The sequence below is a fragment of the Fundulus heteroclitus genome, unplaced genomic scaffold, assembly GCF_011125445.2.
Source record: "Fundulus heteroclitus isolate FHET01 unplaced genomic scaffold, MU-UCD_Fhet_4.1 scaffold_85, whole genome shotgun sequence".
NCBI lineage: Eukaryota > Metazoa > Chordata > Actinopteri > Cyprinodontiformes > Fundulidae > Fundulus > Fundulus heteroclitus.
Window position 1 is genome coordinate 59008 of NW_023397307.1, and position 16868 is coordinate 75875.

General features: G+C 40.8%; 1 protein-coding gene across 4 annotated transcripts in view; it reads right to left on the reverse strand.

Annotated features, from left to right (window-relative positions):
- Positions 1-16868, reverse strand: part of LOC105917886 (nuclear receptor coactivator 2) — a 75428-nt gene that overhangs the window by 33315 nt on the left and 25245 nt on the right. For 2 of the 4 annotated variants that reach the window (XM_012852826.3, XM_012852827.3), the window contains exons 2-3: positions 5936-6043; positions 3838-4010 (exon numbers count right to left, since the gene is read on the reverse strand). In XM_012852826.3, the coding sequence (XP_012708280.2) occupies positions 3838-4010; positions 5936-6024 (262 nt within the window). In that variant the 5' untranslated portion in view covers positions 6025-6043. Of the gene's footprint in view, positions 1-3837; positions 4011-5935; positions 6044-13883; positions 13935-16868 lie in introns of those variants that run through there. The other 2 variants (XM_036134537.1, XM_012852828.3) reach the window with 2 other exon arrangements.

Below are 16868 nucleotides of genomic sequence, written 5' to 3' on the forward strand. Positions count from 1 at the left end.
TAATTTGACTCTAACTGGATGCCAACTAAAAGGCCTAATACCAACAATAATTTACAGAATCGGATATATTGTCCCATTGTAAAAACGCAACAATTTACAGCTTATAAACATCCAGATAACGCAGGAGTATGTGTTTCAACCCTTTGGCTTAGTGTACATCCACCTCTTGTTCTTCTCTGCAGCAGAGAATCACTAGATAATCCCAACATTTTCCTATCCATTCCAATTCTGTTGAACCACGCCCTGATTAGAGGGACCAGAGCAAGGCCTGGGAGGAGAGCTCATTGTTGAGTATCTGGTGTCAAGCCTTGGCCCCTGGGGCTCGACCAGGCTGAACCTGAAGAAGCTACAGGAAGCTCCCTCTATGTGGACCCACCACATGCAGAGAGAACTGTTGGGATCAGATGCAAGCTGGATGGCAGCCAAGGGTAAAAGCCTTGGCGGGCTAATTCCTGGGGACATCATCTGGTTTTAGGGACATGGAATGTTGCCAGAGCTGTTGGGTAAGGTTGATTGGAACCAGCTATAAATAGTTAGCGCACAGGTAGGGCTCTGTAACCCAAGTCCCAAGTCCTACTCCGCAGTTGACCAGGGAGAGAGGTGCCGGATGGGAATCAGGATACTCACAAGTCCCCCACTTAGAACCTAGATTTTGGAGTTTTTTAGTATCGCCTCTTTGTGACTTTAGGTTGCAAGATGGAAAGTTCTGTCTTTCGTATGCACTCATGTACCAAACAGCAGTTCAGATCACCCAGCCTTTTTGGACAGCCTGGATGGTGCCCTGAAAGGGAACATCATGCTCCGCCACAGGGTGGTTCATGAGTGTACTTGGTAGCATGTCGCATTACGTCAAAGGTTGACGACGGACTTTGTGATCGTATCATCAAACCTGCAGTGTTACAACTTGGTGAAGAGAGGAGCAGATCTGTCAATCTCACAGCACCTGGTAGTGAGTTGGATCTAGTGGCAGGGTAGGCTGTCACACAGACTTGGGAAATCCAAATGATCAGTGAGGGGGAGCTGGAATGTCTGACAGACATTCAATTCACACCTTCGGGAGACTTTTTTCCTCATGTCCCGAGGTGGGTTTGGGACAGGAATATGGACACAGCTTCCAGGAACCTCCAACAGTAAGGTTATTGGTGCATGTCGCTGGAGCAACCAGAGGACCTGCTGGTGGACAACAGTGGCGATGGAAGCTGTCAGACTGAAGAAGGTGGCCTTTAGGGCTGGATTGTCCTGGCTTGGGGACTCTTGAAGCAGTTGACAGGTATTGGGTGGCCAGAGGGGCTGCAGCTTCTGTGATTACAGTAGCAACAACTCTGGCTTGGGAGGAATTCAGAGAGGCTAAGGAGACCACAAAGAAGTTCTGGAAAACTGTTTGGTGACTCAAAAAAGGGGAAACGGTGACCGTGCCAAGTTGTGTATGATTTAGGAGGAGAAATAAAAACCTGCACTGAAGAGTTCATCAGGCAGTGGAAGGAGCACTTTGCAGATCTCCTCAAGGCAAAGCCAAAACCTGGGATGATGTGATTCCATTACTGTGGCAGAGGTTATTACAGTAGTTAAAAAGCTCTGGGGACCAGGTGTAGATGACATTTGGCCTGAGTTTTTGGCCTGGACATTTTCGGGCTGCCGTGGTTAACACACTTCTTCAATGTTGCATAAGGGGACTGCGGTAACGCTGTTGGAGTTGCAGACTAACATTGTGGTCCCAATCTTTACGAATGGGGAACTGGTGAGTGTGTTCCAGTTCTTGAGGGATCACACTTCTCAGCTTTCCTGGCAAAGCTTACCATGGGGTGGTGGAGAGGATGCCCTGACTGTACCTCAGATCGAAGAGGAGCTAGTAGTGTCATGAAAGTATGTTTCTCTGGTGTTTTATAAGTCTGGAAAAGGCCTATGAGAGTGTCCAATCCATGTATGCTCAAAGCAAAAGCTGTGTCTGCATTCTCGGCACCAAGAGCCTGTTCCCAGTGCATGTTGGACTCTGCCAGGGGTGCCCCTTGCCACCGATCTTGTTTGTGGTGCTCATGGACAGGATCCGAAGGTGTAGTCGTGAAGAGGAGGATGTCAGCTTTGTGAACCTTAGGATCTCGTATTAAATTTTTTCAGATGATGTGATTCGGCTGGCTTTTTTAAGCTGTGATTTCCAGCATGTACAGGAGCAGTTTGCTGCTAAGTTTAAAGCTGCCAGGATGAGTGTCAACTCCTCTAAGTCCGGGACCGTGGTCTGGAAAAAGGTGGATATCCCCCTTTGAGTGGGAGGTAGATCTCTGCCTCAAGTGGTGGAGTTTAAGTATCTTAATGTCTTGTTCCTGAATGACGGTAGGATAGAACGGGAGATGGGCAGATGCATTGGGGCTTTGTCTGCAGTTATGCAGATGCTGTACCAGTCTGTAGTGGTGAAGAAAGAGCTGAGCCTAAAAGCAATGCTCTCGATTTATCGGTCTGTCTGTGTTCCAAACCCAACTTAGGGAGATATGGATGTTAATAAAAGGAAAGAGATCCTAGATGCAATTGTTAAAAATTAGCTCCTCTGGTGGGTGGCTGGACTAAGATTTAGAGATGAGGTTAGGCTCTTCATCCTCCAAGGGACCTAAAAGTACAGCCACTTCTCTGCATTAAAAAGTGTCAGAAAGATGGCTTCCAGGGGGCATCTTGATCAGATCTAGCTCATCTAAGGTTTTCTGGACACGTTCTACTGCAAGGAGAACCCGGCGATGACCCAAAACCAGCTGGAGGTACTATATATCCTGGTCTGGGAACACCTGGGGATACTCCAGAATGAGCTGGGGGATATCACTGGGGATGGGCATGTCTGGGGTCCCCTCCTGGACCTGTTGCCTCCCATGACCTAATCTGGGATAAACGGAAGACAGTGGATGGATGGATGGATGGATTTCACTTATCAGGACATAATAAAAGTGGTCTTGTTCCAGATGTATTAAAACATAAAATCAAGTGTACAAAGAGACACCAGATTCCACAATGCCTTAATTAATTAAACAACAAAAAAAGCACACCTATTGTAAGTCTTGGACAATGGTTGGAAAACCCAGCAAATTGAGATCATGGAAAGCTCAGACACATTGTGAAAATTAAATCAATGAGCTCTGTCTAAGATGTAAGTCATCAGTTAGCATGTTTAAAGTTAAAAGTTCATGACACAACAGGTAGAACAATAGGAAGGTTAGCCAAGGGAATTGTTTTTCTCTAAAAGATCATAGCAACACAACTTAGGCTATTGAAGTTGAATCTGAATCAGAAGTGACTGTGGACAAATTTTGCTGACCGTATTCTCTTATTTCATTACAACTACACAACATCTCCACCCTTCTCTATAAATGGAAAATGGACTTTTCTAATAATACTGACCACTCAAAGCGCTTTACCCTATTGTCACATTAACCCAGTCACACTCACTATTCCTCACATAGTCATCCAATAAGGCAAATTGGTAGGTATAACTTGAGATTAATTGCCTTCCCCAGGGGCACGTCAATATGTAAGAGAAAGATGCTAGAATCAAAGCTATAACTTTCGGATTACAAGACGACAACTCTTACTGGCTACCCGTGACATACAGTCAGTCCAAACTATGTACATGGTATAAAATGCAAGTTGGAGGAATTTCCGTTGATGAGAAGGAATTTTCCCATGCAACAGCTGTGCGTGGTGCATTCGTGTACAGCTGGTACTCTAGGTTGTCGAAATATCAAAACAACCCAGTGGTGATTTAAACATGTTGTATTCTAAAACGTGGGCACGGTTTCACCACATCTAACACCAAATCCTTTAAAAAATAAGAAAAATGTGTTATTTGGGGCTGCTCACCCTGCTCCTTGATCTGCCTGATCTGCTTCACTGTCTCTTTGAGAATGGCACATTTGTCGGGTTTGACGTTGAGGTCGTCTATGTCGTTGATGTTGGCAAAGATCAGCTCTGCCAGCTCCTCGATGTATTTGTTCTCCTGCTCCCTGTTGCGCCTCTCAGTACTCCTCTTTGGGCTGCAGGACAGCAAGAAATGATGCCAAAAACATTCATCAAACTCAGCTAGAGAAAAGGAAAATAACTAAGCTGTGGTAATTGTCAAGAATAACAGTGGGGGAAAAAAACATCAATGTACTTTGCTGAACATTATGTCTAAAAGGGCTTTGTCTTTGCGCATTGACCAGCTCTTTTTGTGAGAGAAAGACCTCCCCAGTGACCGTAAATTAACTCTGTGACCTCTCTGTGATCTGACATTAATGAGTGGCATGACCTCTGGGCAAAGGACTCAGTTCGTCATTACTACAACAACTTATTGTTGTTACATAAACTGAAATGCACCACTAGCGCTTCTGTTCCTGTACCCCGAAAACACCAGTCCTCGTCTCTTCCTGAATGGCCAACAACAGGCCATTATTTCTGAAAATTTGTAAATAATGCATAGGAAATCTGTTCAGATTAATCTGGTCTGTTTTGGGAAAGTAGTCATAGCCTTTTGAAGTGTTTGACATTTTGTAAGACCGTACACCTCCGTGTATTTTATAGGCATTTTATGTGTAAGACCAACACAAAGTTGTGCACAGCTCTTAAGTGGAAAGAAGAGTATGCTTTCACTTTTTTTCTTTTTTTTTTACAAATGAAAATCTAAAAAGATTGGGGAGCTCTTGTATTAAAACCCAATATTTTGTAGCGGTTGAAGAGCATCCGTTCACATTTTCAAGTCTCACCACATTTTTGCAGATGGGCTTGGGTCTTGTCTTTAAATGGGTCATTCTAACACATCTATGATTTCATCTAAAGCGCTCCACTGGAGCTCTGGCTGTATGTTGAAGGTTTTGGTTCTGATCAAAGGTGAACCCCTGCCCGACGGGCAAGTCCTTAGCACCCCATAATATGTTTTGATCGAGAATTTCCAGGTATTTAGCCCCATCAGTGTTCCAATCAGCTCTGACTAGTTTCCCTGTCCCGGATCCAGGAATGCATCCCCACAGCATAATGCTGCCAGCAATATGATTCACTGTGGAGGTGGGCGTGCTTTGCTTCCCCTGCGCAGCGTGGAGAGAACTTTGATGGCTTTCTTTGAGCAATTCAACAGTTTTTCTTGCCAATCTTTTACAAAGGCCAGATTTGTGGAGTGCACATTTAATAATTGTCTTGTTTACCCGCTTAATCTTCTAATTGAGCGGTGGATCAATCAATTAATCAAAAGCACTTTACAACAACCACAGATCGATCAAAGTGCTGTACAGAATTAAAAGCACAAAAATAGTAATAAAAATAAATAATTAAATAAGCTGTACATATAACTATAATTCCGTTCACATTTGAAAAGCTAACCCTAACAAACCTCTGAGGCCTTTTATGCTGAGATTAAATTACACACAGATAGACTATTTATTAGTTCAATGACCTCTGAAAGCATTTGGTTTTATTTAGAGGTCTCAGAGAAAAAGGGGGTCAATAATATGTAAGCAACACTTTAGTTTTTTTATTTGGGGAAAAAAACTGTTGAAAATTGTGTAGCCTTTTCCTTCCACTTAAGAGTTGAATTGTTTTGGTTCTGGTTTATTACAGAAAATCCGAGCAAAATAAATTGAAATGTTTTGTTTGTAACAAGAAAAAATTGGAAAAAAGACCAAGGGGGTATAGGTGTAGCATCTGTGGTGCTCTTAGGTGAAAAGATATGTTATCAAAGTTCAAATCCTTGATAGCACTTTAAGGGTTTGGTTCGTTCTCAGTTGGTTCTTAACTAAAACAAAGACGACGCCTTTTTAAATCCTCTGGTAGAAAAAGAAAATTGGAGGATTTAAAAAGGAGACATCTGCAACAGACTCATCAGGAAAAACTTCAAGCACACACTGCAAAAATTGAAAGCACTGCTAGATGCAAGCATTTTTAAAAAAAAATCATTATTATTATTTTTAATGAAGGCAGAGGTTTTCACCTGGGTCCCAGGAGGTCCGACTGACAATCTTTCCTCTTTACTGAGTCCCCTTTGGGGGGCTCAGGCGTGTCCCCCCCACCGCTACTCATCTTCAGCAGTTATCAGCACCTAAACCAAAGGAAGACAAGATAACAAAACAGAGATATTTGATAATAAGACACTGAATTACAGAAACAGAACTGGCCTTTATATGTAAAATCATACAGTTATGACTGACAGACTGGCATTTTGTGTATACAAATTGGGGAATTTCCCCTTGCTCCTCTCCGTCTTTTGATCTTTTAAGCTTACTTCATGTAATCAAACAGGACCTAAATACTCTGTAGTTCTGCCGCGCCGGAAATCGAGCCCGGGTGGGGCTAATGAAACTGAACTCTGCTGGCCAACGATGTGGTTCATTACATTTTATAAAATTCTGGTTTTTTTTTTATTCAGCACCAATTCACATCATCTCCATGCAAAAAAATGAAAGATGCATTCAATGAAATCATACAGATAGTTTTCAAACAAGGCAGTCCAGTTCAGATTTTTATTTAAACTGGTTAAGTGTTTTTTTATTATCTAAGGAAATGCAACAGATTCACTCCTCCTGGATGTGTATGAAGTCAGACTTGAGGATGCATGTGGCGATAGTGGGGAGGAAAATTCTCCTTTAACAGGATTCTCTCTCTTTTTTTTATTTAATCACGTTATATTTATCGGACAAAAAAGAAGAATACTGAAGGGATCGTTCGGATGCCAAATAAAGTGCCCTGAGAATGAATTTGCCAAGTATTCCCTTCACATTTAAAGCTATAGTTGGTAAAGCGTTTTGTTAAACTGGGTAAAATCGTCCTTCGATTCTGACAGTAGTCAAAACATTAAGTATTCAGAAAAAGGAGGTTAAAAAATGTGATCTCTATGAGAACTGCAGGCCTGTAAAAACTCTGACCAATCACTGCCATTTCTGAGGAGGAGCAGGGATTGGTCAGAGTTTAGGTCCTGCCTACGCCCCCTTCTGTCCCTCAAGTTCTAGGGGGTATCATATTTTGTATTGGTTGTCCCACATGTCAATCATTCTGACACTCTTGTGTAATGCAGGTGTCCGTGCTCATTCCTCGTTAGTGCATGCATACTTTTAGTGTTTATGTAGCCGGTTAGCTTAGTGGTTAGGTTTAGCCATTCATCGTAGCTCTGCTTCTCTCACCGTATACTCTGAACACGGCTGAGAGTCGTCTTTTTGAGAAGAAGAGGAAGGCCTCAGTAGAAAGAAATCACACCACAGAGGATTTGGGAAATAAAAAAATAAAAAAAATAAAATCGCAGACTCTACATCTTACGAGGATCTCCAAATGTGCTACAACCCAACCATGTACGGACCGGCCACGGACCATGGCTGTCTTAATAGTGTTGTAACGCAGCCTGACGGGGCATGCTTATTATATTTGCACAGCAACAGACCGATTAACTCTCAAGTTCAAACATCCAAGTCTTTATTTGCTTTGCTAATTGTGTTTGCCTCATTGCAACTTCTGCTCTTCTCCAAGTGTTTGAAGTCTTCAGTCTAGATGTACTGGTTGAACACATTGTCAAAACGGATAATTGTAGTTACGGTCAGGGTAAAAGGAAATGAGTAAATCAAAAAATGACAGTAAAGTTAAGGAAATTAAGGTTCCCTTTTGTTTTCTCTCTGATTCTTTCTACAAAATTAATCAACATTTAAAAAAAAAAAAAAAAAAAAGTTAGGGCTTTAATCTCCCAGTGATGTAAACAACCTGCTCGGTGCACTATCAAACACAGATTATGAGTCACAAAAAAACAATGTACCACTGTAATGAGCCTGAAGGCAATATGTGGGCAGCCCAGTGGGAATAGAGTGGGTGTCAGTAATTACTTCAGATAGAAATAGCTAATTCACGTAGGCACTCTCACTGTTCCCTCATTAATTTTAACATGTCAGTCTTCCATATGAATGATGGTTGGGATGTTTTTAAAATATTCCTGTCATCTCATTCAAAAATAGGGAGAAAATAAAACTTAGGCGAGAGACAAAGATGAAGCATATGGCAATATCACGCCGCCAGACTTGCTCCATATGGCTCGATAAAAAAGGGACAAAATTTAGACAACTGAAATGCCAGGAAAAGCTTCGTTCTTGCCAGAGCTACTGGTGGAGAAGAGCGATGATGCTGCAGGCATCTGATAGGCCAACAGGTGCCTCTTTTTTTGGTTCAGTTTTGCTCAGCTCATTGAAAAATACATGAGAAAATGCACATTAATGAATATCAGCACAGTCTCCAGCACCAATGACAGGATGAAAGATAAAGTTGTAACAAGAAAACGAACAAGCAGACGAACTAATACTTAGATAACAAGTAAAAGATCAAAAAAACGTAAAAGTAAATATCTATAAAATAGTCTTTGTCAAAAAATTTTGCAGCCATATTTCAAAATGTTGTCTAAAATAATCTTGTGAGTGAAGAGTCCTGAATATTAATACATTCCAGGTATGAGACGCGCAATTAGAAAAAGTAGATTGAGCAGAAGCAGAAGTTTGGTTTTCCATAAACGACATTATGCAGCTTTGCTATGAGTTCATTTTTGAAGAGGAAGCGAAACATAACCAAGAAATATTTTATAAACCAATCCAGAAATATTGTAATCCATAATGCTATTCCCAAATTCATTTTTGTAGTTTTTTTTAAAATCTCATGCCACATTCGGGCCCATGCACCTTTGACCCATGTCATCCTCCTCTCTCTCAACCCCATTTCCTGACAGCTCACGTTCAAATTAAGGCCACTGCTGCCACAAAATTTGAAATAGAATGACTCCTAGTTATTTATTTTTTTTATCTTCAATGAAAATACTGTCAGCGTTTGTCTGTTTTTCAGAAGTAGGTGGAACATTCAATATAGAGAAATAAAACTAAATTTCAATACAACATTAAAATGTAAACTGAAAAAGAAACTAATCCTCCACCTGACATCTTGCTGGATGAATAAGAAACGAGCTTTAACTTAGAATTAGGTCAGTCTGATTCAGCATTCATGTTTTCCTCCTAACTTCGACCCAGTTTATCCCACCTCCACCTGCTCTCTGTGCGCCACAGGACCCACCGCACTCCAACTCTGCGCTTGACTCTCCTGCAGCAAGTGGAGCCGTGTCCTCTGTTGCAAACCTGGATCCTCAGGTGTTTAAGCTGGATGACTTTAAATTTCCTGCATCTAAATTCTGACAAGACCGAAGTTTTAATCTTTGGGCCAGAGTCCTCAAAAAATAAACTTCTTAACCAATCACTTAATCTGGGTGGCATTAACCTGGCCTCTGGTAATAAAGTAAAAAATCTTGGTGTTATTTTTGACCAAGACATGTCATTTAAATCCCATATTAAACAGGTTTCCAGAGTTTCCTTTTTTCACCTCCGGAATATCGCCAAAATTAGAAACATTCTGTCCAGAAGCGATGCTGAAAAACTATTCAATGCATTTGCTACTTCAAGGCTGGACTATTGTAATTCTTTACTATCAGGAATTCCACAAAATGCAGTTCAAAGCCTTCAGCTGATCCAAAATGCTGCAGCAAGAGTTCTGATGAAAATCAACAAGAGGGATCATATTTCTCCAATTTTAGCTTCCCTTCATTGGCTTCCTGTTAAATCAAGAATAGAATTTAAAATTCTTCTTCTAACGTATAAAGCCCTTAATAATCAAGCTCCATCATATATCAGAGCTCTGATTACCCCGTATGTTCCTAACAGAGCACTTCGCTCTCAGACCGCAGGTCTGCTGGTGGTTCCTAGAGTCTCTAAAAGTAGAATGGGAGGCAGATCCTTTAGCTATCAGGCTCCTCTCCTGTGGAACCAACTCCCAGTTTTGGTCCGTGAGGCAGACACCCTGTCTATTTTTAAGACTAATCTTAAAACTTTCCTTTTTGACAAAACTTATAACTAGAGTGGCTCATGTTACTCTGAGCTACCTTTATAGTTTTACTGCTATAGGCTTAGGTTACTGGAGTATATCAGGATCTAATTTTCTCACTATATTGAGTTCTACTGTTCTTCAATTATGCATTATGTGTTGTCATTTCTGCTTTAACTTTCTGTTCTCTCTCTTTTCTCTTCATAGTAGGTACACCTGGTCTGGCGTTCTGTTAACTGTGACATCATCCAGAGAAGACGGCTCACCCGCTACTTCCATCTAATGTAGAACAGATTACTGGATCAATGTGTGCTTCTGTGCTTTTTTGTCTCTCTTGTTGTGTCTCTGTTCTCTCTTCTGTAACCCCAGTCGGACGAGGCAGATGACCGTTCATACTGAGCCCGGTTCTGCCGGAGGTTTTTTTTCCCGTTAATGGGTGGTTTTTCTTCCCACTGTCGCTTCATGCTTGCTCAGTATGAGGGATTGCAGCAAAGCCATGTACAATGCAGATGACTCTTCCTGTGGCTCTACGGTTCCCCAGGAGTGAATGCTGCTTGTCGGGACTTTGATGCAATCAACTGGTTTCCTTATATAGGACATTTTTGACCAATCTGTATAATCTGACCCAATCTGTATAATATGATTGAACTTGACTTTGTAAAGTGCCTTGAGATGACATGTTTCATGATTTGGCGCTATATAAATAAAATTGAATTGAATTGAATTGAATTTATATGAACTGACTTTACAAAGGCGTGATCATCCTCATATTAGGCAAACAGTGTTCAAACAATCACGCAGACTGCGATCCCACGGCAGAACAATAGAGTGTCATTTTCTGTTGTAACCCACTAACTGAACGATGAGGTAACGACTCTTTTTTTTTATTATTTTTAACAAAAGTTTAACATCTCTAAGGCTGGAGATGAGACAGAGCTGACAAAGCTGCTTCAAGCACAGGGGCTTTAGGGGGCCAGTGGTGGCCTAGTGGTTAGAGCACTCTAAGAAGGTTACAAGTATGCGGTTTGATTCCTGCAGACTGCCGCTGTGGATCCCTGAGCAAGGCCCTTAGTCCCAGATTGCCCCCCAGGAGCTGTGATAGCTGCCCACTGCTCCCTAAGGGATGGGTTAAATGCAGAAGACAAATTTCATTAAAATGTACAATTGCAATCACAAATAAAGATTTTCTTTTTGTGTAGTTTCAGACAGATTGATGGTGTTTAGTACTCTAGTTCTGCACATTATCAATGTGGGACTGCTAGGACTGGAACGGAGGGAATTTCCGCAGAACTCTCCAAGCCGATTGGTCGACGCAAACACCTAGTGCCCGCCTACCAAAGGTTGGTTTTAGCCAATCACGGCATGAGATTAAAACGTAACCACCAGAAGGTGGGCTAGTCACGGCCGATGTTCCCCCTAATTTTTCATGTGACTCAGCAACATCACACTGATGCTACACCAGTATTACACCAGTTCAAAACCTGAGAATATAACATGTTACATGGCTTACAAAAAGAATCAAATTACAGAAACCATTTCTCTTACATTACTTAGATTAGATAGACTTAGATAACTTTATTGTCATTTTGTATGCACAGAGTGAGTACGGAACGAAATTACGTTTGCATACAGCTTGAGAACATCACAGTAAATTGCAGTAAATTACAGTAAATTGCAGGATAAGGTGCAGCGGTGACTTTTGTAATCAATTGAAATGTACAACCGATACAACTGATTTAACCCGATTACATGAAAAAGACAAAAACCGTGGATTCTTTATGAGCTGTATAGTATGTTTTATGTCAGAATAGGGGTCCTGCTAAGGAAGAAATGAGAGACATGTACATCTTTCAGAATTCAACTTTTATTTTCATTTTGGATTGGTCAGAGTTTTCACAGGACTCCCACAGAGATACATTTTTTCACCTCCTTTTTCTGAATACATAATGTTATTGACTGCTGTCAGGATGGAAGGACCAGTATAACATAAAAGTGTTTCTGAACAGGATTACCAACTATAGCTTTAAGTAATTCTACACCCAGCTTGAAGTTTGAAGTGATCCTAGACTTTTGGCTGCATGAGGTGCCCATTAAAATAACGTCCAGCCCTCCACCTCCACAGATTCCCAGCAGAGCTGAGTAGGATTGGCTAAAGACTGAGCTCTGCCTGATGGGGGTCGACTCTTCATGTTCACCACAACGATTCTTTTTCAAGAGATAAATCACTACTAGTTCATAGGCTGCACTAAGTGGAACTGGGGGTTAGTTAATCACTGGCTCTGATATATCACTGAGTCCACGTTGGTGGAAACCCCCCAATGGACTAAAACCCCTGGCATGGCAACAAAGAAATGTCAAATTCCAGACCTCAGGTTATCTGTTCAATAAAGAAAAGCGAACATTCAAGTTCTGACGCATCCGGCGAGCTCAGTTTACTGTTATCCAACCACCCTGACGGCTAAGCGTAGACGTACAGGTTCACTGAGTACCCAGCTTCTCATTTCCCACCATCAGTTCATCTGGCTTTACTGGATAACATGAAATCCCAATTTTGTGGCTTTCAATCCATCGCACTACCAAAAGACTAATTGCAAAAAAACTATTTGGTTGGGATCAGCTTTTAGAGCGCGTCTATGACAGTCAACTGTGAAAATACCATTTTCTTTCCACATTTAAGCAAATTCTGTAAATCAAATTAAAATTAATCCAAACGCACGAAAAAAAAGCAAAAAAAAAAAGTACTTTTCCACACAATCAGGTCATGATGAAGTCTGCTGGTTAAAAGCAGGGGAGAAGTGGTGTTTGTAGGGACAGTAGGCCTTTAAGACCCTTCAACAGGCTGGGACACATCACCTAACGGTTACATAAGAGCCGGTCAGTGTCAGCGAGGCTGATACTGCACAGATGAAGGCAGACGAGAGGGATAAGCAAAAGGGAAAACAACAGGGAGATTATCGAGAGAGTATCCGCGTAAGAAAGAGAGGAGGAAGAGGAGACGGAGAAATAAATGTACTTGTAATGTATCAGGGGAAATAAACAAACGGATGAGCTGTCAGGTTTTTTTTTTTTTGTGTGTGTCGCTAGGAAAAACGTTTCTGACATGGATTTTATGTTGACAAGTAAATGTGCTGTACAAAGAGGAGGGTGACAGCAGGAGGAAAATGGGAGGTAGGTCATTTGTTGCTCTAAATAATCAGGCCTGAAGGCAGAGGAAAGTATGGCCTAATTACACCATGAGGGATAAGAGGACGGGAGGAAACGGCAGATAACATGACGACGATAATAAAAAGAAATAAACTTTAAATAAGACAAGGAGCGCAAGAAGTATGGTACAGCAATAGCTTCCATAATCTAAACTTAAAAGTAAATCCAGTTGGCATCTTCACAGCTCAAATCCCATCAACACTTCTTTTCATCAAATGAATTTTCACGCCAGCAGCATGTTTTTAGCATCGAAAATCGTCTTTCCATACACGGCCCTTTAAGAATTGGTAAAGCACTGTGACGTCCATCATCTGATTACCGGGAGGCAACTAGTTGTTGAGAGAAAAGCTGAAGTGTTGTGCAGATAAAATACCCAGAAAATGCAGCATGAGAACTTCGGGGATTCCCCGATTTCTTTTTTTTTTCCTTCTTCTTCTTCTTCTTCCCCCTAGTCCAAGCAGCATACCCTTCAGATACTTACGCATTCACACAACAAGAAGGGAAGCGGCAATTAACTTTTCAGACAACCGTGTCGCCTCCCACAGCAAATAAATACGACATATTGATGAAGTCCAACGTGCCGAGTCTGCAGTGCCATAGAGATGCCAAAATAAAATCCAAAGTTGCTTAGAGAAATCTTCAAATAAGTAAACACATTTGATCCCAGTGCTCCTTGCTAAGAGGAGCACTGCTTCTCAGTACAGATGAATGGGGGGGGGGGGGGGACGAAACCAAACTCTAAACACACCCCACGTCAGAGTAAAAGCTTTCTAAGTAAAATTTCAGGAGATGAGGCTCGAATACTTATATTTCAAATAATTCTGAGAGGGAACTGTTGACCTTACATGGTAGCGTGTAACACTGAAGTTCTCACATTTCTGGGCAGCGTCGAACGCAGCAGTTCAATGACGAGGAGAGAAAAGAAAAAAAAAAAGCCCACATGATGGTGTCAGAAATCAATAAAAAAAAAAAAAAAAGGCTCCTTTAAAGTTTCAATCAATCACAACGAAGCTCAGCACGCAGACACGAAGTCTGAGTAGTCACACCCGACGTCGCTCGGACGTCCGCATCAATACGTGCGCGCCTCCCCAAATGCGCAAACACATGCACAAAGGTACACATATGGCACGTAAACATGTGCATTATAAATTAACACTAATGCAGGCTGCAGCAAAAGCCTTTAGCCAGCTCTGCCCGATACTAATGCAATCAGAGGAGCTGAGAGCTTTGCAAAGCGAAGCCATTTAAAAACAATTTGAGCTGGAGGGAAGGGACAGGACCAGAGGGTCAATGCTGCCATTAAGAAATTAAAGCTGAGGATTGATCACTGCCTGCTTAAGTGGGCCTCGTCTCCAATAGAAACCGACTGCGGGTTTGGGTTTTTGCAAACCCCAATTAAAAATGAAAAAAAACTCTTCCTCACAAGGCAACGTTATATTTATGTGGGAAAAGCATGGTGAACTTATTTAATTTCCAAAAAAAAAAAAACGGGTCAATGAACACACACACAACACAAAGAGTGTTACTGAAAAACAAAAAGCGTCAGGGTCGCGGTTTTCGAAAGTGTTATCAGTGATTTACAACCAAACTGGCTTTCTGTTTTCAGAGAACTAACCCCTGTGGTTTCTCTACGCCGGTGTGTTGCAGAGGACAGAGAACAGGTAGGTGTCAGATTACTCTCAGACGGGGGTCAGGCTTGGAGAGGAGATAGAAACACAGAGCTGCAGCTGATTTTTGCTTCAAATCTAAAAAAGGTTAAAAAAAAAAAAAAGCTAAACATGAGTCAAACTTCTGCTAAATGTATCAATAAGTAACAACCCCTTCATTTTAAACTAAGCTAATGGTTGGGAAGATGAGGCAACAGCCACTCTTGTGAAAGAGCTTCGACTCACAAAATGATGGTTGTCATTGGAGTACAATGCATTATGGGCTGTTATTAAAGTAATGAGTCATCCCCAGGCCTTAGCTTGCACACTAATTGAGGTTTTGAACTTGTAAAAAAAAAAAAAAAAAAAAAAAAAAAATGGACCACGGTGTCTTATGTAATGACAGAGAGCACAAAATTAAAGCTGATAGTGGGATAACAGAGAGCCTCTCTATGCCTAATGTGATAACACCTTCACTGAGTAAATGTCAGAGCTTTTATCCCCAGAAATGAATTGAGTCAATCAGTTTAGTTGCAGCTCTGCTCATGCTCTGCCTATAGGTCTGCTTCTGGGAAGCCTTCAGAAGTAGCATTGTTATAACTTAGGACTAAAATACCTCAGACACCACCAGAGCCACGCTGCATTTCAATCTTCCAAAGATTTCTGTTAACTTCTTCAAACTTTACTTTTTGATCCTGTGATGGAAAAAAATACAGTGCGCTCTAACACTTATTATCTCCTCGGTTTAGAGGTCAAATATCACTCTGATTATAAAAAAAACCCCATAAAGAACGATAACAATCCATATGGATTAATTATAACTGAAGCTTCTTTTGTGATTTAACTTAATTTTTTTTGACCACATCAAGGTTTGTATTGATTTTAATGTTAAATTCAGTTCTATTTTGGAGCAAATAAAGTTGTCCCTATCTATAAACAAGGGTGGAGGATAACCTACTTGTATGTCACTATCAGGCTCCACTGATCACTGATGAAGTAAAAAGTAACATCTTAAAGTCACCAAGTTTAGAGAATAATCATCAGATGCCAAGTGTTTGTGAGTTATACCAGGAAGAACATAGCATTTTCTCTCCTACCATCCTAACCATAAACACGTGGAGTTTGAGCTTCACCAAAGGTGTCCAAACCACGGCCGGGAAGACCCATGACCACAGTTTAAGAAAGCTACAAATGTTTTTATGGATGGGATTTTAAAAACAAAATGTATGTTAGATACAACACAGTTTTTTAACTTAGTAGATATTTTTCTTTCTTCATAGTAGCACCATAAACATCCAGTGACTTTTTACTCAAACATAGACTTGGACAAACCCATTAATCAAACTTGGCTGAATACAGCAAGGATTTTCAAAAATATATTTATACTTTTTGGTATTTTGTTTTATTTAACGTTTACTTATACAGGTATTCTCATTAAGATCTAAGATATAATCTTCAAGAAATGTATTTCTTCTCTCTGCTTTGTTTCATTAAAATACTGCAAGTTTAAAAATTATTTTGCATTTTCAATAGGAAATAAAATAGGTCCCCAGAGTCCTTACATCATTGTAACTTGGACCCTCATGGGGAAAAAAAGTTTAGCTACTATTAACTTAGCTAAATAGTAGTTCGAGTTTTAATGGACCCATGTGCTTTGGTCGGATGAGACTAAGATTTTACATTTTAGTAACAAACATGGTTTCTGTGAAGTATGGTGGAGGATCTGCGATACTGTTTATTCTTTACTGTCGTAAACATGACAAAAAGGCAAAATATAATCTTTCAAATATCTGGATATTCTGGAAAAAAAAAATCCAGTGGCCTCTTCCAGAAAACCGAAAATGGGTCAGAAAGATAATGACTCAAACATAGACCTAAATTTGATCAAAAACCTGAGGGGTGAGCTCACAAGAGAGATTAAAGAGATCCAGAGAAAATGTGCAAAGATCTCAGACTCTGCATGCACTAACTTAAAGTGGAAGTGGCTGTTGTACTAGTGAATGGTCACCAAAGCAAAACAATCTAACTATTATTAGATTTTCCAGTGCTATTGCTACCCAACACATTTAGCACAACTCCAAACAAGGGCCTTTATCTTACCACCACCATATCAATTAGAAAAAAAGACATTGTTCCCTTAGAGTTAGTCTAGATGACTGGTCCATAAATCCGGGTGGGTTCGTT